Genomic DNA, 27,147 nt, shown 5'->3' on the forward strand with positions numbered 1-27,147 from the left:
CCATTAATATGAACTCCAATACTCCTCCGGAAAAACTTAGTTTATTCAGTGTGCAAATTACTCAAGTACTAATGGACAAATAAAATATATGTTATTCATTGGAAAAAAACTTAGTTTATTCGGTAGATAAATTACTTATTACTAATAGACAAATAAAATATACTCTTATTTATTATTGAAAAATTAAATTTCATTGTCGTAATCTCTTTTATTTTTATATGATTGACTATACTACTTTAACTCTCTATATTTTCTCTTTTATTTCTAACGGATACAACCGTGCAACTGGCATAAGCCCAACAATTTGTTTAAATTTTGGCCTACTAATTTCAATACTTAAAAGGACAATTTCAAAACTTAAAAAGCCAATTTCAGACTTAAAAGTTCAATTTCGAAATTTTTAATATAAAATTTAATGTTTCATCCAAATTTAAAGTTAAAATGAGAATTTTTAAGTCTTGTAATTGGTCTTTTAAGTTTAGGAATTGAACTTTTAAGTCTTAAACACTCCGTTCCATAATTGTTGCTATATTTGCATGGGTACGAAAATTAAGAAAAGTGATTGACCTACACTATAGCTGATTGTTTACTTTATAGAGTATAGTATTTTATTATTGTTAATTGAAAAAGAAAAAGGAAAAATAGGTTGTTACGTTACTTTATAGAGTACAGAGTATGTTAAAAATAGAGGTAGATAGAACTTTAAATGATTGTTTTATTACTAAAAACGAAAATGTAACAAGTAATATGAAATTGCCAAAATAGAAAATGTAGCGAGTATTATGGAACGGAGGAAGTAAATTATAACCTCAATTTCAAATTCTACAAATTAGTCTTTTAAGTCTCCAAATTGGTCTTTTAACTCTTGAAATGAACATTTTAATTTGTAAAATTGGTAATATATATATATATATATATATATATATATATATATATATATATATATATAAAATTAAGCCGACCCAATAAGATGCATTTCACAAGTAAGACAGTCTCACCCAAGATTTTATGTATTTCTAAATATCTCACTAATTTAACCCATTATAACCAAATTTTTAGTATCTGTATCAAAAACAAATGAGACTATTTGGCCTGCACAAGGATTATATATGATATAGGAATTGGTTTATGTTTAGAACAAATAAATAAATTAGTTACATTAATATAGGCAACGAAAATATTCATGTAAAAGAATTAAGTTTTACCAAAGAGCATGATGTTTTGGGTAGTGTAGTTTGAAATAACAAGTTTGTGAGGCATAATGGATGAGTAAAATACAAGTAAAACAATAATCTTCATTCCCCACTCAATAGCAGGATAAATAAACTCATAACTGGTCACAAGTATGAGTATATACAACCCACAGGTAAGTGTTCCATTATTGTTATTCAAATATGACCTTTGACACTTAGATAAATTCTTTGTTTTATATTGTTGATTAAAGTTAGAATATTTAATACAAGGATATACAAAAGTTAAAATATATTTATATGGAGTTTTAAAAAATGCATTTATATACATTGAGACTTAAATCAATAAAAAAGAAAAGGGAGGAATATATGGAGTTTTAAAAAATGCATTTATATACATTGAGACTTAAATCAATAAAAAAGAAAAGGGAGGAAGTAGGAGTTAAAATTATAAGCAAATTACATTCTTCATGCCCTTTACCCTTATGTAAAATTTAATGTGGACCCTAATGATAACTTTTAACCCTTTACGGCAAACATCGTCTGCAGCTTTAAACAAGTACAATCGATTTGATGAGTTATTTTACTATAGTTTATTATAATTCGAAATCAGAACGCCATAAATGTTTGGCTCCATCGATAGCTGATGCAGTAAAGAACAATTATATCATTTCAATCTCTGCATGTACTGACTGAGCTACATAATTAAAATACTCTAGCTTAGACAAGGTTAGCTTGATGCCTTGAACTGCTAATGCCAATTCCAGCTGTGTACTGTGCTTGGTGTACCGCCTATGTTACTTGGACTCGGGTACTGATGCAGGAATTGATATGTGTCCTAGTTTTCGGATACGTCTAAATATATATTCAATTTTACGCCTAAAAATGAAGTGTCTTATTGCCATACTAATGTCCGAGCATCAAAAAAAGACACGGGTACGTGAAGCAAAATGAAGAGTCCGAGTAAGATAGTGTACAGCTTACAAGGATCTCGAAATTATGATGGAGAAATGAAGAAAAAAGTTTACCAGTACGTTTGATTTGATCGCCTTCCTCATCAATACGAAAAGGTAAATCATCAGCCTGGCCTGAAAGTCACTTAAGCAGAACCCCGACAAAAGGAGCATCAAGAATAGAACAAGTCTCGCCAAAGAACTGCACAGCGCACACCTTCTGCTTACACATCAAGCCATAAGTGATAAGAAACTTGGCATTTACTATTTGGGTGAGAAAAATTTAGAAGAAACATTAACATGCAAATCACAATCAAATGGTTTTTGACAATAACACAAAGATCATACAAACTTATGTCGTCATGACTGATGCTGGGGCTTATACTACACGTCAATGAATCAAAACTAATAGCTCAAGTCGTTATTGACAAGCCAGTTCCAGGTGTGTAATGTACTTTGTTTAGAATGCAATGATACTTGAAATATTGGAATACGATGAAAATCTTACCAAAAGATTGGTCTACTTCCTCGTCTCTGCAAAAAGATTGATCATCAGTGTGGACTTCAAGTCCATGTAAGCTGCGCTATGGTACAAGGCTCTGTATCAGTATACATAATTCCCACTTAAAAAACTTAACTTGGGTATTCCTGTAATCCAGGAATTCATTAGCAATGAGAGATTTAAGGTTAACAAGTACATTACATCACTTGCCCTGATGCCATCAAAAGTAGCTGATGAGTGATGATTGTCGCCAAGGCAAGGTAGGCACGGGTCCAATTTACAGAGCCTTAACCTTGTTATAACTTATATTTCCTCCGTTATAATTAAAAGTAAGCAGGTGGATAAAAACTAACGTCGGAGAACCTTGTGGGGCTCGAACAAATAGGATAGCTTTCCAAATAAGAAAATAAGACACTTACAGTGAAATTGTTTAACATAGAAATGAGACAGACTAAAAAGAAGTCGTTTCCAATTATCCTTAATAGCAAACACTATGTATTAAGGAATCATTTTACTTCAGTCCTTCACGAGTTAGAACCAAAAAACTACGGACCTTTGGCTCCATTGGAAAGGGACAATTATTAGTTTATCCAGCTGCAGAATTCAAAAGGAACATAATCTCCCAAATTGCAAAAGAACCTGATATAAGAGAATTTACTTCCGAGATATCACATGGATATTTCCTCAAGTTCGTACGCTTTTAATAAGCAGGATAGATAGGAAATGAAATCAGCAAGTCACTAGTACAGATTAAAGGAGGACCAAATAAGAAAGGAGAAGACAGAATAAAGATATAGGGGAAAGAGAAAACTTTTCGTATTGCCTATTTGCCTAATCAAATGCAGATAAGGATAATGTCATCAAACAGAGGCAGAGATATGCAAGGAACTATCGATTTCCCAATTCTCACCTACAATAGGCTTAAGGGAACATATCAGACAAGTTAAGAAAATATTGTTCGCCGAGTTCATGAGTGGAATTATTCTTAAAACAGTCATAGTCAATTAATGTTGCTTAGCTAGGAAAGAACGTCAGCAGTAAAGAAATTGTGACAATGGCTGAAGTGTAGTCACAGAGATATTTATCCAGAATTGAAACATGCATTTTATTTCTTGTTTTCTTTTCTATTTGAGCACCTACCTCCAAATTAGGGGATTGCCCTTATTTTTGCAATTTGATCAGAGCATTACAAGTTCTCTTTCTTCCGTCTCTTTTCAACCTGATCTTCTTCCTTCCCTTAATATTCACCTACCAGACAGATCAGCAGTTTTATATTACTCCATGTTGCCTGAAAGTGAAAAAAAGAAACTTAGACGAATACAAATACAATCACCAGGAACAATTAAACTACAAAATTAACAAATAAATTGACACTGTTGGTAGATGAATGTGACCACAGTGAATAAAGCTGGACAGTTAAAAACGTCCACAAATTAGAATTCCTATGAAATCATTAAAAAAATGGGCATAAAAAAAAGTAGCATTGACATTTAACGGAACTTTAATGAAGCTTTCAGTAGTTGTACAGGAACACAGAGTGAAGAGAAACAGACATCATTCTTGATCTCTGTAAGCCTCCTCTATACAACATGCCATAGTGATTAACCACAGTTATGAAAATTATAAGCACTTCTACAAATATAGTAGCTGCTAAATTATTGACAGTATGTACTCACGAAAAGTTCTTGTCCACTAAAATAGCATCATCCACGCATTCTGAATTTACGTCTGAATCTGCTTCCTTCTCATTACCAAAGCACTTGTTCCACCTTCGTTGTTTCAAAATCCTGCCTGAATCTTTCATCAGCTCCATATATTTATATCTCACGGCCAACAAGGGATGTCTCTCTATAGCAGAAGCATCTTCATAAGCCTCCTTCAGGATAGCTGTGCAAGTACAGGCCTTCAAAGAAAGGTAAAATATATAAGGGTGTCTCTCAAATGCTTTGTGGAACTTTTGTGGAAGCCCCATATACTTTTTAAGACACAAAAGTTTCTTCCTTTCCACAGCATGTTCCACAAAGAGGCCGAGTAATTCATGCAAAACACCCACAACTCTTTTTTCTGCAACATCACTTTCTGGATTCAAAAGTGAGAAGTCCTCGTATGGAGATACATATGGAAGCTTCTGAAACTCGTCCAACCAAGCAGAAATCTTTCTTTTTAATCTCAAACCTCTTGAGGGAAACAGAGGAAATGGGATTGGCTCCATCCACCCTCCATTGCACAGTCCTGCATTCATCGCATTTGTCTGCAGAATAGACATCATTTTTTCTCCACAATCGACGGCTAATGCTTTGTCTCCATCTTCCATTTCTACAAACTTAAAAGAATCATCAAGATTTGATTCGGGATTTTTTAAAAAATCATCAGGTAGACCTAAGTACCAAAGAATCCCTTGAATTATCCTCAATGGCAGTCTCTTCTCTTTAGTCATTAATATCAACTTTTTCAGCCTAAGTTGCAAATCAAATTTATAATCCTCATAGATTGCCCTTTCCTCCAAGTCAATTTCAATAGCATTTGGGGTTAGTCTAAACCATGGCAAATTGTATTGAGGCCCAACAAACTCTTCGAACACAGCGGGATATAGTCTCATAAACTTTGCAACCTTCATGGGCACATCCAAATTTTTGCCCCGTTTAGACACATCTGAAATTGGAATGCAACCACCAGGAGCTTGGACAATGCAATTTTTGAGAGATATCAATGGTTTCAATGTAGGACTTCTATAGATTGTATCAATTGAGTCATAACTCCAGTCCTTTTTCCATTTCATGTACACATTAACATAACTCAGTTTTCGGATGCAAAAAAAAGATAGTGGATCCTTGATGAGAGAGAGAAAAACAATATTCTTAGGAAAGAGAAGTTTTTTCGAAGTTTTTACAGCAGAGAAATATAGGGAGAGCATGATTGTCACTTGAGGGTTCTCCGAAAGTTATCAGAGAAAGATGCTTGCTTTATATCATAAAATGACAAAAAGTACCCGATACCAAACTAAGATGGTGGATCCCTGAAATGATAGAAACCAAAATATTCTAAGCATAGAGTTCATTCAAGGGTTTGTACTTTATGGTGAAGTAAAGCACAGATAGCACATATAACAACTAGAGTGGAGTCACACTAAGTTATTACACAATATTTTCAATATGCAGTGTGATAAAGATTGATAATACAGCAAGGAGTTCCCTTTGCACATAGGTAGCAACAATGTAGATTGAAGACACTGACCTTCTTCGCATCAAGCAAGCGTTTAGGATTCAAGCATTTCTATCAAAAAGAACACTTAACATCCATACCTCAGCCATTACCAAGTATCACCAAGACTCCCACAAAACCAAGAAGCCCAACTATTAGATCAAACATCTCTGATTTATCCCATCCACAATTTTCAACGAGATTATAGGAGTAACCATAAGTAATTTCAAAATCTTAATTAGACTCAAAGAGAGGTGAATAACCTCAGCTACAACCGATGGCACAAGGAATTTTCCCTCACTATCTCAAACACACTAAAGATAAATTAGGCAAAAAAATATCTTGCAAAAAATAAAAGGAAAAATTAACATTAATAATCCAAACTATAATTGATCACCTAAAATTAAACCCACCTTTCGATCATCCATTGCACGTTTTTGCTGAAAATGTAACGAGTCTAGATAACTCATCTTTATATTTAACCATATTTGAGTCCTTAATACACCTTAAATCTTCATTCATTTTCCATGAATCTTTATATTTCTCTTAACAAAGCTTTTAAACCATTAAAACATCGGTTTTCATGCAGGTTTGATACATTTTCAGCTGATACGTGCAAGATGGGATTATTTTAAAATAATTGAAAGATAGTTTATTTTCATTGGACACACAATAGGATTGGAGTATAAATGTCAATTTTCCCAAAATCAAATCAACAAAACTCCATAAGGAAGTTGAACCAGTCATATCAACGGGAATGGATTATGGGAAGGGGGAAGCAGTCATATGAAAACAAGCAATTAGCCAACAACACTGTTGTGGACTTATGGCTTTCAACATAGATTAATGAGGTCAAAGGCTTGCTCTTCAAATTTAACAAAATCAATTACCGTGCCTAACTGGAGGAATGAAGCTAATTGCAATCGCAAGTAAACAACAGCGACCAACTCGGCTTCGTATTCGGCGATTCCTCTCCTTAGTATCCGAACAATGACCCTAAAGCCCGAATCAATTATCAATTATTCAAGTTAATCTAGCACAAATATCAGAATGGGGAGTTTAGAGATTAAAGGTTGGAAATTGGAAGCCATTTGAGGAATTTTGTGAAGCGGAGATGAAGGAAGGTCATGGTGATGGAGTAACGCGTCGTTTTAGTAATAGATTTTGGGATTCTCAAAATAAAAAAAAAGAAATAAATTAGAATTTATTCGAGCGACGTGTACAATTTGTGTTGTTATTTATCTGTTTAATGAAAGAAGACAGATCAATATGCTCGTCTTCCTCAACTCGAGTATCGGTTGGCATATGAAGTTCTTGCAAAAGAAAAACGGAAAAACAGAAAACAGACAACACAAAAACATACTTCATAAACACAATACCATTTAAGAAAACAAATTTAACCAGGTTACAAGCAGACAAAACGACTAAGACACACTAAAAATAGTTGTTCAAAATATATTTTGTTGAAAAAAATTTAGAATACTTTTAATTTTGGATACTATGGGTGCGTTTACCATAGCATTTTAGTCAGCTATTAATGATTTAATAAAGCTAAATCGTGTAAAAAAAATTATTCTTCGATTAAGTAGCAGTTTAAGGTAATGTTTGGTAATACATGTAACTATAACCTTTACTAAAAAATTCTAATTTACACAATGAATTACACAGCTAATATTAACAACTACAACTATAACCAACCAAAAAAACTAATATTCAAATTTTCGAATCTATCGTCCAATTATAAACACCCTCTACAACTTTTAAGACATCAAACAAGGGACATATGAATTACTATGTGAATAATCGGGTAATAAATTAGGAACTTCAACACGCATACTATATGTAACATTCAAGTGACATATTCCATATATGATAAGAGGCTAAAGCTATGGCCTATGAATTATGATGCATTTCTGTGCTTGTTTTCTTTGTTTTAAAGCTCCAGCAGCTACAAGCCAGAAACAGCACTTTATAAAAGACCATGGTAATTGGTAACACAATACAAGAGCTTCCCATTCTTATTTCAAAATCGAACTAAGAGTTTTCCCTAGCTCAACTGACGCGCAAGGTTCTTAAGAATATCATAATCCCATTCTGTAACTATAAATTCTTGTGAGAGACGATCCCTTTGAAATGACCAAAAAGAAAAATATAGAGTAAGTTTCTCGGTAGGAATCACGAGTACTGTAAGTAGACATTTAGAATATTGTAAATACTTAAGTATTTACTTGGTGGCATTAAGTATATTGTAAATAGACATTAAAAATATTATAAGTAGGCATTAAAGATATGATAAGTAGGCTAGTAGACTAAGATTCTCAGTAGACATTAAGAATATTGTAAATATGAATTTAAGTATTTTTTTGGTGGAGATTAAGTATATTGTAAGTAGACATTAAGTTAATGTAAGTAGGCATTAAGAATACAGTAAGTGGACATTAAAATTAATTGGGTTGGGCTTGAGAGACGTCTCAAAGAAATGAGAGACCGGCTGTTCTGCAAAATTGTGCCATACCAAAGCTACAATATTCAAGTTAGACAAGGTACTTTAGAGGGCCAAACCAGGTTGCACCAAATTGACAAGAACATTTTTCATTTATTGCATATTTGATGTAACCAATGAGGCAAATGCCTTAGTTCATTTCTTAAATTCCGGAATCAAAAATATATATTCGACATCCGCTATAGGTTCATATGAGCATCTGCCTGAGTTCATTTCTTGAAGGCCAGATGCCCACAGTTCTGCAAACCAGTACAGCTTATGCACATCTTTGTTTAGCTGATATATGAAGATAACTACGTCAATCTAGTGTTTCAAATCAAAATTTTCTAGCGAGTTTCAGTTTCTGAATGTCTGCTCAACAAACTTTGCAGGGTCACCCTTGGAAGTTACCAGGGAAGACGAGTGACAATAGTAAGACAAACCCTACTATGGTGACCAAAGGTATCTGTAATTGATTTGACAGCACCTTAACTTCAGTGTACTTGAACATGATCAAAACGTTTAGTAACACGTCGAAAGACGTCCATAACTCGGGAACTATCTCCAAGTTCTTCTAGGCTTCAATCTCTTGTAAGCCATATATGTCACAGCAGCTGATAGAGAATACCTGTTTGACATGAACATCATATGTTACCAAATAAACTAATAGAAACTTCTATTTCCTTATGGTCGGGAGTTGCAGCGATGATTTTTGTTTGGTATAAGTTATGATACTAGTGCGTTATGATTCTGATACAATGTAATTCAACATTTAGTAAGAGGTTTAAACTTTAATACTTTTCTTCCTCAACTAAATCTCACAGCATCAATTTTCCTAGCATCTTGCAACATGGGACATGAACTTTCATACATGAACACAAATATAAGGACACCAATATTGCATCAAGATTAACATAAGCAGTAAATCATGGGGACTCCACAGGCCTCTTAGATACTAGACTAACAACTTCACTATATAAAAATGAGCAAGAATCATGTGGACATATGTTATCAGCTGGTCAGATGGGCCCTCAGAAAATTGGAATGCATGATTGTAAAATTGTTCTGAATCATGTTAGGAAGTAGGCCATCATATTGACACATCACCGAGATTTTTGCTTCATGATGAGTTTCACTTCAATTTGCTTCAGCTAACTTCTTATTCAAACTCATTGTTTCTACCTTTTTAAGTAGGAGTATAAACATATTAGCTACTATAATTCAAGGAGGCACCACATCTTGAACGAAAATGATCCAAATCTCCAAATCCCATTCTACTTCATCTAGGTGTAAGAAAGAAAATGGTGAATTTAGTAGTTCTCTACCATATTTCCATATAGTTTGGTTTTAATGTTGAATTAGATGCTTTTATCATGTTACCGTGATCTTGAAAATATATGTAGCTTAACATTCAAATTTTCATTATCAATATTCAAGCCATCTAGGTGCAAAGAGCGCTACAAAATTTTCCAATTCAAAACTGCTACCCAGAAGTCAATATACCAACCCCAAAAAGGGTAAAATAGAACATAGAAATGGCCTTGAGATGATTTAAAGAACAGTGAAAAAGGCTGCAAGGGCACAGATAAGATAAAGTCAAATGGCAGAATATGTACCATGTCAATGTGTAATTTAAATGATCTTGAGGCATGACTGAGCTGCGAATTAAAGTTCCAGCATCTTTTGGAATAGGGTATGGATTGCTAGGGCTAACGTTTTCATTAATATCTTCAATATAGACTGTATTCTGAGGAAGACCAGATGCATGGGCAATAGCAGGAACATCAACAAAAAACCACTGACCAGAGGCAGGATCATTTTCTGGAACAAAAATGCTTGGCTTCTCACTCCCACGAATCACACCGACTACTTCTACTGGACTAACAGATGGAGCTTGATCTTTCACCTACTCAACAGGGAGATGGTGAGAAATTCTCAGCACGTATACTATGTTATAAAAACAACAATAGTAATGCAAAGCAAACCTCTGTGGGTAGGGGTGTTTTAGACCAAAATCGCCAAAAATAATGCTTTTCACCAGTTGATGAAGCAGTGCTAGGCAAATCTTTAGCTTCTTCAACATCTTGAGAAGATTCAAGTGCCTTGTCCCTCCAGCTTCGCGGGACCCATCCCCTATTCACTAATACGGGGGACTGGACACTGAAATTTACATCATCAGCCAGAAGAAAACATAGCACAACCAAAACATACAGCTTATTAAGCATAAATACATATTACAAACAGCGAAGTATCCACAAAAGAGATGTAAAAGCATTCTATGTCTACAGCTATTTGGAAACATCTAGTATTTCGTAAATGACTAAGATGAAATTGTTCCGACTCTAAGCACCTCCTCAGTTGCAAAATGCTGGCACTCTTTCTCTGTTCTAACATCTAATGCTCTCTCTCACTCCAATCTCCTCGGTTTCACACCATCCATCTCCAAGGGAAAACAAGGGTAAAAAGGAGGGAAAAAATAGTAAATATCAAAAACATCAAATTTCTTTTTTAAAAGTCAAATAATCTCATTAATGACAATTGATTATAATTGATTGGGTCACAAGTGCCAAGTTTTGCAAAAATTAGGTCCTAATGTACAATTCATGCAACAAAACATGAAAATGACGCCAATTTCTATTGAATGACATTCTTGATAGATAATCAGCAGTAAACAGAAGTTTGCTCAGCAAGATAGGTACTGGCATTACGCAACAACACATCAAGGATTTCATTCCATATTCACTTCTTCATATCACACAAAGAGAAGATACCCAGATCACTAATGACAAAATAAGGTGAGACAACCAAAAGAGGAAAAAATAAAGACCACATTTTAATGAAAAGCAGCTTACAATAAAAACTGGACAACGGAACAGGCAGACATCCACACACGTCAACAATTCGGTTGCTCACCTGTCAAGATTACTGGTAATAGGCACAAGGGGTGTTACAAGGTAGTATCCATTTTCTGTAATTCCGGATATACTTCTAGAGCGGGGACCCACGAATATTGACTTCTTCTCATCAAAAACGCCTATGCAGACCACCTTTTGGAACTCCAAAGTATTTGAATTTTCATTAGGAGCTATAGCATTGAATTGAATAGGCTCCATTTCCAACCTTTCTTTTCTGTACTCCAACATTTTGATCTACACCAGCATATATCTAAAGTCAAACAAAACAGTTTAAGAAAATAATATAAAAGGTACTTGGATTCAAGTTACGAAATACATTTCATTCAGTTAAACACTTGAGCTCTTGAAGTATACCCAAGCATCCACCAGAAAATAACATCATTTAGTTGAGAGGTAGTGGGTAACAAACAAGCAATTATATAAGAACAAGAAAGGCCATCGTTGATCATCACAAGAATAAAAGAACAATAAAGTAGTAACAAACAAGCAATAACATAAGAAGCAAGACAAGCCACCGTTCATGCATCTCTCACAAGCATAAAAGAGCAATAAGAATAATATTGAAAATGAACAAAGTTTTCATACTCTATTAAGACTCACACCGGGATATAAAGGATATTGAGTCCTTCCTGATTCAATCCAAGACAATTAAGCTGTAGTGCTTTTGCAGGTTGCTAAAGCAATATAAATCTGATTCTAGTTCCTGACGACAATCATGAAATTCTGTGTCATCAGGCACTAAGAAACGAAATCAACACTATAAACGAAATCAACATCCATAGAAACTTGAAGTGATCAACTATTTTTAGTCATTCTTAAAGCAAGCTGAATCTAAGCATGATGCTGATGTACTAGTCAGAATAAAGGAGTAACAACTTCATACATTAAACAGGCATGTCAACTTCTCAAAAATGAACAAAGAAACATTTTTTCTTATACATCTTACACTTATCATGTCATGTAAGCCAATAGGAAGCCCATAAGATTATAGCCATGTTGGTATATCAAGATATTACATCCTTCATCCATTAAAATTTGAAACAAAGGCTTAGAGCTGTTTTATTAAGTTTTGGTTGGTATATAAGGCAAAAATACAAGTGGATAGAAGAAATATATGAATAAGATGAAGACAAAAATGAGTTTGTAGATGAGATAAAAGAGAAATGAACCAAAATAGAAAAAGTGGCGAATTTAAAGGGACGAATTAAAGTAGTGTGACAAGTTCAAAGGAACGGACGGAGTATTACTGACATAAGAACTAATTTATTGAATTCCACCTTTAATTTATCATCATTAAGAGGTAGCATTAGAGTCACCTATTGCACCATATTCTTCTCCTAAATTGTAGTATAATTGTACTGCTATAGATTATGAGAAAAGAAACCACGGGTTCCCAATAAATCTCAGAATATATATATATATATATATATATATATATATATATATATATATATATATATATATATATATATATATATATATATATATATATATATATTTATATATATATAAAAGCTTTCCTTGTAAAAAATAGAGAAAGAAAAGTAATATAGCCTAAACTTGTTAAAATTATTCCACAAGAGAAAAGAAATCAGCAAAATTAGCGATACCTATCTTAGTATAGTCCATTATAATCTCAAATCAAAGAATTACAAAATATTTCCCTACTAAAAATGAACTGGAAGTGAGGTTAAAATCAAGAAAAAGATGAGAAAGTGAGTATCAATCATCAATAGTGTTCCAAAAAGAAAAAAACCACCCACAAATTAAGTAAATTCTGAATTCACTATGCTTTGATCATCTCTTGTCTCCAACTATCCTTTCTTCCTCCTCTTTCTCTTTCTTCTCCCTTTTTCTATGAACATCTTTTATTTGAAATGATATGTGAACCATTTCTAATAATGTTACGAATCGTTTTGACAGACATGGCAATGTGAATTGTTAACTTCAAGAAAAATTTCATAGTAATTTAAGTTTTCATAAAAAGTTAATCTAAAACTTATAGTATACTTTTTAGAACCGAATAAATATTTTTAAGATTATAATGGATAATATGTAAAATTACAGTCTATAATGGTTGTTAAACCATGTTCTTAAATCATAGGTAACCTAATGGAATTTTGCGGTGCAGTAAACTCAAAATTTGTTATAAAGAGCCCATTATTTAATGAAGCGTCCTCATTTTTATTTCATGAGTGTCATGTCGACACAAGTACAAAGAGGCTCCTTGCCATGTTGGTGTAACATAGCAAGAAGGTACTATACAAAAATTCAACAAATTTTCAATTTACAAATCCTGACCCAAGGATTCATCAAAAGCTATGATGCTTTATAACAGCCAAAAAAATTCCATGAAATAGTAACCAAACTCAACTTTAAGTAAAACTTTAAATGCTTCACATACCTTTGACTTCGATCCATCCATTTAACCACAAAAGTGCACACAAGATCAACAACCAATACAAGCTTATCAAGTCTTAATAGGATCATATGAACTAACCTAGATTCTTTGTTCAAAATGCTAAAAAGATCAAGAATCACGGAGTAGAATAGAAACAAGTAAATCCAACCTCATAGTACACTAAACATTTTTAGATCAACAAACAAACAAAAAGTCTTCATCCACTCAATAAACCTCAATCGAGCTCATATATATCTCAAGCTCCCCAAAATGCTTTATATGGACTTTCAATACTATTTGATATACTCCTTCATTTTATTTTTAAGTTCGCAAACTGAAATGCATCCTATAACCTTTGTACTGACAATTTCACATGTGATTGGAATAACTAGTCTCCCTCAAGAACTCCATATCTCAAATCTTGCATTAACAAATACTCAATCCTATTATCCTATCAGTTAGAGCAAAATGGTGCACTAATTAACAACAGCACGACACTTCAGTCCCAGCTATATTGGCAATTAAACACAAATATGAGAGCAAGCAAATTGGATGGCATCAAAATAAAGCATCTTACATCAAATGTGAGTATATAAGTCAATTATCAAGTGTCAATAAAAAACAAAACAAAAAAAAAAAAGAAAGAACCTTATCATGTCGTCGGAAGATCTGCCAAGTGCCAAGACCAAAAGCAATAGCCCCAGGAAGAAAGAGAAACATCTTGGACCATATTCCTTTCTCTTTTGCTGCACAATAATCAAAATTTCAATTATTTTAGCATCAATAACTGTAAAACGAAACAAAATTCAAATTATAGAGAAATCAGAAAACCTTGAGGTTGAAATTGAGGACATGGATTTTGAGGAGAGCCATCAATGGAAGAGATTGTTGATGCAGATGAAGTAGAAAAGTAACGAGGTAGTGAAAGGGAAGATGAAGGGCTAGATGAGATGATGAAGCGAATGTTTTTAGTCAAAGTTTTGGAAATGGAGGTTGCCATTTCATAATGAAGCTAAGATGAACACCACTTTCCCAGATTCCAGACCCTGTTTTCAAGGGTTTTCGTTTGATTTTTAGCGCTTTGTAGCTCGTACGACTAGGGCGGAACGCGGGTCAACTTTTGTTCGTTCTATTTGGGGTGGTTATGAGTTATGACATAAATTTTGTAGGTAGTAGTCGCTAGTGGCGGATTTAGAGTTCAGACTTTTATGGGGCATCAAAAATTAAAATTATATATTTTTAATCCTGCAAAATTAACAACGTCAGACGGTCAAGGTAATATAAAAGATAACGAACAAACTACAATTTCTAAAATTTACGACGAAAACAAAGGCCAACAAAATAAAATACAAAGTACGAATGAACTACAATTGTTCTCGCCTAGTTTTCAGAATCGTTGTACATTAGCATTTATACTAACATTGAGAAAAATAATCCTTCTCCAAAAACATAACTTAACTACATTGAATAATTTAGAAGAAAAATATGATTCAGATGCAAGTCTTTTGAATATCTATCCATATTGCATAGAATACACAACAACCATGAATCACTATATTAGAAATGATTCATTACTATATATGTTATTAATCACTATTGATAATTCTAATTTAAGACAATAAATTCACCCAATTTAAAAAAAACCCTAAAATTAAAAACTCTAAATGTGTAATTGCAAATAAAAAATTAATATGAAAAATTTCATCATCATTCCAACCACAGAAATGAATCACTATAAATTAATTTGATTAATTTCAACATTAAGATTAAATGACAAAAAATTGCAAACAAAAAGAAAAAAAAATAAACTTAAAGAAGAGAAATCAGAAATAGAAGGTCTTAGTAAATAACGGTTATTTGTGAGGTTAACAAATTACCCTTAAGTGATAGGATTTGATAGAGTGAGAGTTTTGTTGTTTTAATTTATCTTTTTTGTTATGTTTATATTATTATTATTATTTTTGCCTTTTTATGGTGATTTACAAATCACGATGATCAATTAGGAATTTTTAAATCAGAAATGGTCCAATCAATAATAGTGATGGGAGAGAAGAGCAAAATTGGCTGCTGGAGCGGTGCCGCAGACGGCAGGTAGACTCCGGTCTCGGGATCGTGGTCAGGTGGTAGCCGGTGACAGGTCACAGAAGACGCAAGTAGGCAGCAGGTGTAGAGGGTTTGGGAGAGGCTTCGACATTCAATGCATGAGTCATGAGGGCTTTTACTTCCTTTGGGGATTGGGGGTAATTAATTGGGGTAATAGAAACAGGAAAAAAAAAAAAAAAAAAAAAAAAAAAAAAAAAAAAAAAACACAAATTCTTGTATCATCAATAATTGGGTTGACCTATAAAAAAAAATATAGAGTAAGAGTATGCATTAAGCTTTATTTGACTGGGCCTGAAAAACGTCTCTCGGAAAGACGATCTCTCAGGAAATTAGTTGAAAAATATATAGTTCAAGAATCATATATCATACTATCATATCATCATATCATATCTCATACTATTATATCATATAATCATACTATCTGCTAATCATATCATCATATCATACTATCTACTAATACAATAAAAGAATCTAACACGTGTCAATGATACAAGAGAGCTTTTCCTGCCAAAGAAAACTTTTCAAAATAATCATCACATCATACTATCATCACACTTCATATCATACTATCATATCATATTATCATACTATCTACTAATACAATAAAAGAATCTAACACGTGTCAATGATACAAGAGAGTTTTTCCCGCCACAGAAAACCTTCCAAAACAATCATCACATCATACTATCATCATACTATCATATCATATCATATCATCATATCATATCATATCATACTATCTATTAATACAATAAGAGAATCTGACACGTGTCAATGATACAAGAGAACTTTTCCCACCAAAGAAAACTTTCCAAAATAAATACTCTATCAAATGCACATTTTGTTAACTTTTTGATTGAATTTAATATTGACTTTACTCTATCAAATGCATATTTGTTAATTGTTTGTTTGAATTCAATGTTGATTTTTCTAATCCGTAAAATACTCATTATATATGGGATAAAAAATTATTTCATTACGAATTCAAATCAATATTATCTATTTAGAAAAATAACAAAGACAATGACCAACAATTAGAATGTCATTAACAAAATTATAGAGTCAACAACAATATATTCAGGTATTCAGGTAATTGAATATGAAATTTTTAACTTTTTAATTAAACTTTATTTCTTAAATAATATGAAATAATAATAATAGTAAGAAAAAAGTTAATTTTTGAAACTTTGATTCATCAATTAAACTTTTCTTTAAAGAAAAAGTTAATTTTGGTAACTTTGACTTTGGTTGATTTAAATGATTAAAAATATTGATTATACCTTATTTGCGATATAAAAAAATTAAGATTTAAAAATTATTGTCAAGTAAAAATACCCTTATATTTGAAATAACATTAAAATATTCATCTACTTAATTATTTTGCTAACTTCAATATTCTATATAGTATAATGTATCAATATTTAAAAATAACATTAAAATATTCATCTACTTAATTAGTCTATGATAACCAAAATCTTATATAGAATAATTTTACAATGATAATTATTATAAAGAAATTTTATTTGTAACATGCCATGAATATAGTGTTTGTGTATCGTTATATAATATGTTTATTTCATAGAAGAAGTTTGATATAATGTTTGAACACTAATTTAGCCTTTATTTAGTAAATCATAAATTGATATGTTTACTTAGAAAAAACAATTTACTCAGTAAAAAAATTGCATTTGTAAAAATTATTTTTTATCAGTAAAATAGATTAATTTAACTGATAATCTTTTAAGTAATTAAAATTTTGTTATGAATATTCAATAAAAAAATTTCATACAGATTAACAAACTAACAGATCTGTGCATTACACGAGAATATATATTAGTGCACAATGAATCCGAGTCTTTTTTGTGGGAGATGAGAATTCTAACCAAATGATCTAGTATATATTTACTTATACTATCTGATTTTATTTTAAATTTAACTGATGTTAACTGAGCTCGTTCATCTCACTTTAGATCTGCCAATGCACACATCTAACATGTTTCTAATAAAATTAAAAAGTCTTTATCTTGATGGAGATTTTGCTCAAAGTAAAGCTTAAATTAATTCAAAATTTTGAATCAAGTGAACCTTTGATTTTATTTCTCAAACTAAGATCTAACATGTAAATGAGATATGTACATGCCTTGTCAGCAATGCACTCAGCAATAGTATTTGTTAATTACTTCATAACGTTGATTGTGGACTGTTGAGGATTATGTTAATTTTACAATTGGGAAACATCATACATATTTGATGACTTGTGCTTGTAGCTTTCGGGTTTCGGGTTTCGGGTTTCGGGTTTCCAGTTCCACCATATAAAGGTGAAAAGGTTTTGGCTAGATATAGACATACCTTTCAATTCTTTACCTATGGCTATTAAGGTTGGACCTCGTAAGCCTAGGAAAATAACAAAAATAAAAACGTGTTATGTTAATTCATTTTATTTAATTTCCGATATTTTCATTTTGAGCAATGTCCCATCACTTTTTTAAATTTTAGAGATATTTTATATGGTAGTAATATACTTTTATAAAATGTCAGTAGTAACAAATTTAAAACAATACACAGAATAATATTGTAATATTGTACTTAAAGCTATAGTAACATTAATGGGCTAAAAACGTTTAATTGACCGTTAAGTTGTGAAATATCTTATTTGCACTTGTCTTCTTTCCTTAAAGCTACAGTAGATTTTATAGTTAAGATTTGCTACCATTGGCATTTCATAAAAGTATGTTGCTACCATATAAAATATTCCTAAGATATTTCACAACTTAGCGACTAAATTTAACGTTTATAAGCCATTAATGTTACTGTAACTTTAAGTACAATATTATAATGTTATTTTGTGGAATTTTTTTAAGATTTACTACCACTGACATTTCATAAAAGTATGTAGCTACTACATAAAATATTACTAATTTTTGTTCACATGTTAAACACTTAACGACCCTTTTGGTAGGTGGTAATAAACGGTGTTAATGGGAATGAAAATTAGTGTAATTTTGGTTGAAAAATCTCTTGGCTACCTTGATGGTCATACTTGTCCAACTTCAATCATCTCATTTTCTTCATAGAATCCATTTCAACACATTACCATTAAAAGAGGTGATATTAAGTAGTAATGAAAATTTATAAACAAAAAACTTTTTTGTAATCGAGTAGATTTCTTAGGAAAATTTTGAAATTGTAGATGGAGATTGTGATCTAAGTTATTGAATGTTTGTCCAGTAGTTCTTGGTGTTGGCTATTTTAGCTAATTTGTTTAATCAACTGAAATTTGAAATATTATTTTTTTTATTAGTTTTTAAACTAGTTGGATAAATTAGTTATTATTATATATTGACCATTAACTATTTATTAAAGAAGATGAGTTAACAAGACTTTAGTCAATGTTGACTAAAGCCAACTTTTATAAGCCATAATCAAGTTAATTTACTTTGGCTTATTATTGACCATTATATATTGACCATTAAGGTTTATAAGCCATAATCAAGTTAGTTTATTTTGCTTAAAAGCCAACTTTCAACTAATATAAAAAGTCATTTATCAAACACAATTTTTTATTTTTTTAACCAATCAAAAAAGATAAAAGCCAAAAGTCAAAAACTAAACGTCAAAAAGTTAACGAAAACTTAACCCATAAATCATTTAGTGAATACTCCCATCACTCAAAAGTTGCATGCTGGAGAAATGAATTTTTTCTTTTGTGGGTAATTCTTTACAAAGAAAAATATTATTGTAAATGTACTCCACAGATTTCCAAACCGCGTGAAAGGGTTTTGTGTAGGAAATGTATTCCATAAACCAAAATAATCCATCAACCAAGCCAAGGAAATGTCATCTCCATCAACCAAAATAATCCTTTGTTGATGAAATTTTCTCTCTTCCTCCAAATTAATTGATCTTTACTTTTCTTTCTTACCTATGGATTTACATCAAACTAGTCCTTCAACAATTGATATCCATGATGATATGAATCACTCTTCAGCTTCCATGATACCCAAAAATCAAAAACACTGGAATCTCTTAAAGTTTACAATTTTCAACAAAAAACTACTTCACAGAAACACCCAGCAGCTCAGAAACAGATCAGCAGTTGGTCGTTCATCATCTTATATTTCCATTGAAGTCCCTAATTCTGAACCTTCTGTTCAAGAGATTACCCATGATCCAAAACAGCTCACTTCTATGATTAGGGAAAAAAACCTTGAATATCTCTCTGAACTTGATGGTGTAGAGGGTATTGCTTTGCGACTAAAAACCAACACGAAAACTGGTCTTAGTAGCAACGATACTGATGATCTTTTTCATCGAAAGACTCTGTATGGATGCAATGTTTTCCAGACTCCATCCAAAAAAAAGTTCACAAGCTTCATCATTGAAGCCCTCAAAGGCATACCTAGCATCATACAACTGGTCTATGCCATTGTCTCATTAGCATATGGCATCAAGGTCCAAGGAAAGGAGCAAGGGTGGTATGAGGGATTTAGTAACCTCATCTCCTACGTTGTCAGTTTTTTCATCCAACTCATTGTTATGTTCAAGAACAGTCAAGTAATGGAGAAGCACTTCAAGAAGTTTGGAGACATACCCGTTGTCCAGGCACTTAGAGATGGCTCTCGCCAACAGATCTCCATTTTTGACGTTGTTGTTGGGGATGTCATCTTCTTGCAATCCGGAGATTACATCCTGGCTGATGGGCTATTTTTGGATGGGAAATCATTGAAATTACTGGACATGGTTGAGCAAGTTGAGAGAGAAAATCCTTTTTTATTGTGTGGTTCAAAGGTAGTAGATGGATATGGAAGGATGTTGGTTACTTCTGTAGGAAACCTTGATAACCCAAATAGTAATATGCCATTATTGCAATTACAAGTTAGCCTTAAAAAATATGCTTTTAAACTCTTTTTGGTAGGGCTAATTTTTGCATCATTGCTTGTTCTAGATTTGGTGATTTGGTATTTTACAGGAAGAACAAAAGACAATAATGGAAATCGGGAATTCAAGGGAAAGAAAACTAAATTCAGTGAGGTGATGGTTGCTTTTGCGAAGATCATATGTGCAGCTTTTCCTATTTTAGTGATAGCACTTTCTGAAAGTCTCCCTTTGGCTGTAACCTTATTTTTGTCTTGTTCAATGAAGGAAATGTCAAACCAAAAAATCCTAATCAGAAACCTTTCTAGTTGGGATTATATGGGGTCACTTACTGTCATATGCACAGATAAAAGTGGCATCATTAAACCAGGTGAAATGAGTGTTTTTGAATTCTGGGTTGGCACAAAGAAAGTTGAAAAGCCACCTTTCAAAGAAAAAGTGGGTGTTCTTGAGTTGCTCCATGAGGCTGTTGGTCTGAACACAAGCTGTGGTGTCTACCAATCATCATGCACTGAAAACTCTGAAAAGTTTGGGTGCTCCATTGAAAAGGCAATCCTGAAATGGGGCATATCTGATTTAGGGGTGAACATGGACGAACTAAACAGGAATTTTGAGGTTTTGAGAGTAGATTCTTTTGACTCTGTGAAAAGACAAAGTGGGATTTTGATAAGGAAAAAGATAGGTGGCGTTGAGATACAACATTATAAAGGAGAAGCTGAGGTTATATTAGATAAGTGTTCAACTTACTTTGATCAGAAAGGGAAACCAGTAGCTATGACAGAAAGAGATCAGAAGATTTTCAGAGGCATTATCGAAGACATGAGAGAAAAAAGAAGCCTTACATGCATTGCTTTTGCTCAGAAAGAAAAAGAGCAGGGAGATAATGAAAAGGGTTTAACCTTGCTAGGGGTAATAGGTCTGAGAAACCTTTTACAACCTAATGTACTAGAAGCATTAGGATCATGCAGGGAAGCAGGGGTTTCTGTGAAATTAATAACTGGAGATAATTATTTAACAGCAAAAGCAATTGCTAAAGAATGTGGAATCCTCAACTCATTTGATGACATATCAGAAACTGTGATAACGGGTATTGAGTTCAGAAACTACTCCGACGACAAAAGACTTGAGAAAGTAGACAGTATTAAAGTAATGGCAAGTGCATCCCCAGAAGACAAGCTCCTGATGATACAGTGTCTGAAGCAGAAAGATCATGTAGTTGCCATCAATTGTGGTGGAACAAACAACACTCGGGCACTAGATATAGCTCATGTAGGCTTATTAATGGGTACCAACAGTGCTAGTTTTATTATGGTAGGGAGTTACAACATAGTGATTGTAGACGGAAACTTTAGGTCTATAGTAACCATCTTGAACTGGGGGCGGTGTATGTTTGCCAATATTCAACATGTGATTCAAGTGCAGGTCATAATACTAGCCGTTGGCTTCCTTTGCAGCTTCATTGTTGCAATTACATCAGGAAATGCTGTACCACTTCTGTGGGGAAACATGATGGTGGATACAATGGTTGCATTAAGCTTGGCTACAGAAAAACCCTCTTACAAGGAAGATCTCATGAGGAAGACACCCAAGAAATTTTTTGTTGGAAAGGAAATAGGGAAAAACATAATTGGCCAAACCCTGTATCAATTAGCTGTCTTGCTAACGTTACAGTTTATTGGGAAGTCCATCTTGGGGGTGAATGATGGTGTTAGAAACACACTCATTTTCAACTGTTTTGTGCTCTGCCAACTATTCAACGACGTGACTGCTAGAAAGTTGAAGAAAAATATATGTGCATGTATTCTTGAAAACAAATTGTTTTGGGGAACTGTGGGAATAACTGTTACTTTTCAGATAGTTTTGGTGGAGCTTCTCTGTAAATTGCTTAATACTAGAAGATTGAGTGGTGGGCAGTGGGCTGCATGCATTGTAATTGCTGTCCTCAGCTGGCTTGTTGGTCGGCTGGTAAAATCTCTAATTCCTGTTTCGGAGACTTAAATTGGTTGGTTTTTATCTTTCTTAGCTATCATTTTAGATGACACTAGTTAGTAGATAGGATGGATAATTCATTATCTATTTATTTCCCTTAATTACTTATGACTAGTTGTGGGAGTGCGTACCAGCGCACGCGCTCCTCCAAGTGATGCTCTTGAGTTATTAATGTTATACAAAGTGAAATCACTTAAAAATGTAAGTCATCTTAGATCATTTAATCCAATTTCTCACAAGAATCCTTGTATCCCCTTCTCTCTTGGGACTTTTGTCTAGATTTCTCCACGACTGATGCTAAATGAAGAGTAAATAAAACTTCTGTGTACCTTGAAGTGACTTCAAAAACTCCAATGTCGCCATTCTCATTACCTTCGCTGCTTCTATGAAAACCTTCATATCAAGAACAAAGTAGAGGACTCCATTCAGTTACTACAATCAATTGATGAGAACAGAGCAAAAGATCAAAAGATCTTACTGCTCAAAATCTGCAGCATTCATTCACAGTGAAAATTGGATGTAGGTTCTAATTGTACCAAATAAATTAACAGCTGTGAAAGAGCGTGTGACTTGAGTCCTGTGTAGAAAAGTTTAGTCTTAAAGGTTAAAGTAACAAACTATAATTACTAGACCTTAAGCATGTACTATTATGATTGGTAATGGACACTCTAACTCTCATTGTGTGCATAAAACAAGTGTATGGAGTGTGTCCACATGGGTTGTCATTGACATATAAGACAATGTAGTACACACAAGCTAAATGAAGCTGTGGGAGCATAGAGGAGACCATAGGGGAGCTAGAAGACTGTGCAACAAGCTGGAAAAAGGCTTCAGAAACAGCCTGGCACCTGCTGCTTGCTTGATTCTGATTTTTCCTTAGCTTCCCAAGTCCCCCGTTGGCCTATTTATATGTGTAGTGCTATATTGTATAGAGTAGAGCCAAGCTTAGAGCTTGAGCCTCCCATTCTCCTTACCATTCTCTTCTTTATTCTCAGTTCAAATGTATAGCTCACACAACTCTCCATTGATGTAATTCCTTCAACATTGTAGTGAGCTCTCAAGCTCCCCTATCCTTTAAACACATAATGATACACTAGCCTAGGATGGTGGATGTAGCCTCATTAATGGTGAACCACCTTAAATCTTGGTGTTATGTTTACATTACTTTTATTAGTGCACCTTCAAGCCATGGTCATTAACCTTTCGTGCCACCTTTAGACCCACGCTTCCGCATTCGTTAGCTTACTCTAACAAGCTACATTAAGTGAAGGAAAATTATTACCTTTGTCTGGTCAATATGCTAACATTCTAATTAGTAATTCCCGCAGACAGGTCATCCATCAAGTACTGAACAAGGATTACAGGCTTTACAAATATGAGCATCCATACTCACGACAGCAGCTCTTCTCATCTGAGTTACATCCCATCTGCATATTGGCTTACTGGGGTCTTATAGACTTCTGAATCTGATCTTCACAAACATCTGAATTTAAATTCAACAAAAAAAACAGGTGAGACGATGATATTAATAACCATACTTGTGTACAAAACACATTTAGGCTTCTAAGAAAAGGTAAACTATTACTTGAACCATAAACCTTAGCGTGATATTTTTATTTTTTTTTTGCATTTTAACTTGGTGCGTTGGTGGGGATCCTTGAACCCATTTATAACAAAAATTAATTCTCTCTCATAACACATTTCGGCAACTAAGAAAAGGAAGACTATTACTTGAACCATAAACCTTACCATAATTGCGAAAACAATGTTCTAATTAGCATGAGTAAAATGAATATATAACAAACATCAATTCTCTCTCACAACAACAGTAAGAAAAATATATCCAAGTGGTGTCCCTTATCTGCCTCAATAAAATCCAGGGACACGGCTTCCAAATTTTAGCTCCCATATCCCAACGTCCACAAATCATGCTCCCAATGTAGAGCGTATGGGGTGGATTGGGAAAGCAAGGAGGCTTTAATCAAGGCAACAAGAGGCTCTACAAAGGGTTTTGGACGATGCCTTGAACGAGGCAAGATATGGCATTAGGGTTGCTCGCTCGAGGCAACACAAGAAAACATATTAGAAGCTTGTAGCAGGGTGCTCGTTCGAGCAGGTGGGGTGCTCGTCCGAGTAGCTGTGTCGGTAGTAAGTAGGCCTCCCGTTCGAGCAGGTCATGGCTCGTTTGAGCACCTGTTTTGGATTCCTTTTCTGATCAGTTTGGTCTTCGTTGATGGCATTGAAAGGTTGCATTATTTCTGTTTTGATTGTTATGTTAATTGTAGATGATAATTATAGATTTAGAGGGTGCTTGATTCCTTGTTTAATTTAATGTTAGGTGTGAATGTGCTTTGATGATGAGTTAAAGTGAGGATTCTAGAATTATGTATGAGCCTCTATATAAGGGTACATCATTCATAGAATCAAATCACCACAACAAACATAAACAACTTGTTGAGAGGGCTATACATTATACACAAATTCTTGTGAGAGACGATCTCTTTGAGAAACTATCTATCTCTAATTGGGCAGGCCCAAAAAGGAAAATATATAGTAAGTTTTTTGGTAGTCATTAAGAATATTGTAAGTATGCATTAGAATATTGTAAGTACTTAAGTAACTACTCGGTGGGCATCAAGTATATTGTAAGTAGGCATTAAGGATATTGTAAGTAGGCTAAGTTTCTCGGTAGGAATTAAGAATGTTTAAGTAGGCATTTTAAGTACTTACTCGGTGGGTATTAAGTATATTATAAGTAGGCATTAAGGATAATGTAAGTAGGTATTAAGGATACACTAAGTGGACATTAAGGTTTAATGGGTCGGACCTGAGAGACGTCTCTCAAGAGACCGTCTGTACATTGTAAGGGGACTAGGGTAAACAACAAAAGAGCTTTTCTTCTATGTATTAGTATTGTGAGATTTCCATTGTGAGATGTATGGCTTGAGAGGTTGTTCTCATATATGAGAGTTTAGTCATTGATGTATTATTAAATCCATTAATAAAAGTAAACATTTGTTGAGGGGAGGTAAGATACCTCATAAAACTTGTGTGTTTTGTCTCTGTTGTTAATATTCTGTTTTTCATCAATTTTTACATTTGTTCTTACAATTGTTGGGTCCAATCGCCCCCTCTTTTAGGAATCAAGGCCCTCCTTGTGCAACTTCTTGCCTTGTTCAAGACACCTTATACAAGACACTTTGTATGCACCTCATTGATCAACTCAATGTAGTGATCTAAACCTCAACCTCTCATACTTCTTTGCAAACCCAACTTTATCCTCCAATGTGCAAGCTTTAGATTGGGCTATAATCATTGCCCATCTAGGAGAATTGAAACTTGTACTAACAAGAAAAATAAATAAATCATCGATTATAATTTCACTAACGAATTATGTAAAGGTAGTCGATTTACACAATTACACTATGTAACAAATCAAAACCAGAACCAAAACAACCAATTCTAAACTAAGTCGCAATATGAAACAAATTTGAGAACAAAAAAGTTCTCTTACGTTCAACAATCATCTATTCTACAAAGCTAAAGTTGAATTCCATTGTACGTAATCGAATCATTAAAAAAATTACAAGCTAAGGTAATAATAAGAGAAGGAGCTTACATGTTGGAAACGATTTACATCAAAATCAAAAGCTTTAAATTCCCTTTTTAATGAATTTCATCACCGAAAAGGCACAAACCCTAAGAACCTGGCCGGTAGGAAATGGTTCATCGTCTTCTTCTTGAGTGTGTAAATGTATATTGTATTTGAAGAAAATGGAATAGGATAGGCCGATTGGGAGTTGGGGACGGCAGGAGCATAAGGCAAGATGGGGCGGTATGGAGAAATATTCCGTTCAATTACAAAAAAAAATATAAATAATAGAACAGCCCGTATGAGACCGTCGTCCACGGTGAAACAACCTCAAAACAAAAAATTTGTAAGCTAAGCGTTTTATTATTGGGCAATTTAACTCGATTATGAGGCATGTCTCACGGTGAGACCGTCTCATACAAGAATTTGTGTAAATAAAAATAACATGGGGTCTTGTTTTAATTAAGAATATTTTATATGGTTGCAACATACTTTCATGAAACGACATTAATCGCAATTTTCCGGAATAACATTGTAATGTTGTACTTAAAACTATAATAACATTAATGGGCTGAAATATTTAATTGACAGTTAAATTGTTAAACATCTTAGGAATATTCTATATGGTAGCAACATACTTTTATGAAATGTCAGTGGTATCAAATCTTAACTATAAAATATATTGAAGGGAAGAAGAAAAGGGCAAATAAGATATTTTACAACTTAATGATCAATTAAACGTTTTTAGCCCATTAATGTTACTGTAGTTTTAAGTACAACATTATAATGATATTTCGTGGATTTTTTTTTAAGATTTGTTACCATTGGCGTTTCATTAAAGTATATTGCTAGCATATAGAATATCCCTTTTAATTATTACGTTGTTTGGGCAAGGTTATGGGTTTAATTCTTACATCATCCTCCCGTCTACAATGTTATCAAAA

At 33.3% G+C, this 27,147-nt stretch overlaps 3 protein-coding genes across 7 annotated transcripts; 1 reads left to right on the forward strand and 2 right to left on the reverse strand.

Moving 5' to 3' along the window:
* Positions 1–961: 961 nt before the first annotated feature.
* Positions 962–7,028, reverse strand: LOC130828925 (protein WHAT'S THIS FACTOR 9, mitochondrial). Of its 5 annotated transcripts, none has more exons than XM_057694973.1 (5): positions 6,737–7,028; positions 4,322–5,661; positions 3,786–3,933; positions 2,652–2,722; positions 962–2,363 (listed from the first exon to the last, which is right to left on the reverse strand). In XM_057694973.1, exons 2-3 carry the CDS (start codon positions 5,557–5,559, stop codon positions 3,915–3,917), a joined length of 1,257 nt encoding a protein of 418 aa, XP_057550956.1. In that variant the 5' UTR covers positions 5,560–5,661; positions 6,737–7,028; the 3' UTR covers positions 962–2,363; positions 2,652–2,722; positions 3,786–3,914. The 5 variants fall into 5 exon arrangements, with proteins under 5 accessions (XP_057550956.1, XP_057550958.1, XP_057550955.1 ...); XM_057694975.1 differs by having other exon boundaries at positions 2,652–2,727; XM_057694972.1 differs by having other exon boundaries at positions 2,652–2,742.
* A 1,394-nt stretch (positions 7,029–8,422) lies between these two features.
* On the reverse strand, positions 8,423–26,505 carry LOC130828928 (surfeit locus protein 1-like). The gene is made up of 9 exons (XM_057694978.1): positions 26,231–26,505; positions 23,894–24,094; positions 22,941–23,004; positions 14,476–14,889; positions 14,293–14,390; positions 11,242–11,477; positions 10,314–10,488; positions 9,945–10,234; positions 8,423–8,956 (listed from the first exon to the last, which is right to left on the reverse strand). The coding sequence occupies exons 4-9, from the start codon at positions 14,642–14,644 to the stop codon at positions 8,887–8,889; spliced, it is 1,038 nt and encodes a 345-aa protein (XP_057550961.1). The 5' UTR covers positions 14,645–14,889; positions 22,941–23,004; positions 23,894–24,094; positions 26,231–26,505; the 3' UTR covers positions 8,423–8,886.
* On the forward strand, positions 19,672–22,620 carry LOC130828460 (calcium-transporting ATPase 12, plasma membrane-type-like). The gene has a single exon (XM_057694448.1). The coding sequence runs from the start codon at positions 19,672–19,674 to the stop codon at positions 22,618–22,620; it is 2,949 nt and encodes a 982-aa protein (XP_057550431.1).
* Positions 26,506–27,147: the final 642 nt, after the last annotated feature.

The sequence above is a fragment of the Amaranthus tricolor genome, chromosome 12 (assembly GCF_026212465.1).
Source record: "Amaranthus tricolor cultivar Red isolate AtriRed21 chromosome 12, ASM2621246v1, whole genome shotgun sequence".
Classification (NCBI taxonomy): Eukaryota; Viridiplantae; Streptophyta; class Magnoliopsida; order Caryophyllales; family Amaranthaceae; genus Amaranthus; species Amaranthus tricolor.

Bases quoted from the DNA above. Each gene is read 5' to 3' on its own strand.
- LOC130828460 (XM_057694448.1), top strand. From the start codon at position 19,672: ATGGATTTACATCAAACTAGTCCTTCAACAATTGATATCCATGATGAT.
- LOC130828928 (XM_057694978.1), bottom strand. From the start codon at position 14,644: ATGGCAACCTCCATTTCCAAAACTTTGACTAAAAACATTCGCTTCATC. The intron at 11,478-14,292 runs GTTCTTTCTTTT...ATGCTGGTGTAG, and splicing joins TCTTCCGACGACATGATAAG to ATCAAAATGTTGGAGTACAG. The intron at 8,957-9,944 runs GTACATATTCTG...CATGTCAAACAG, and splicing joins TTAAATTACACATTGACATG to GTATTCTCTATCAGCTGCTG.
- LOC130828925 (XM_057694976.1), bottom strand. From the start codon at position 5,559: ATGCTCTCCCTATATTTCTCTGCTGTAAAAACTTCGAAAAAACTTCTC.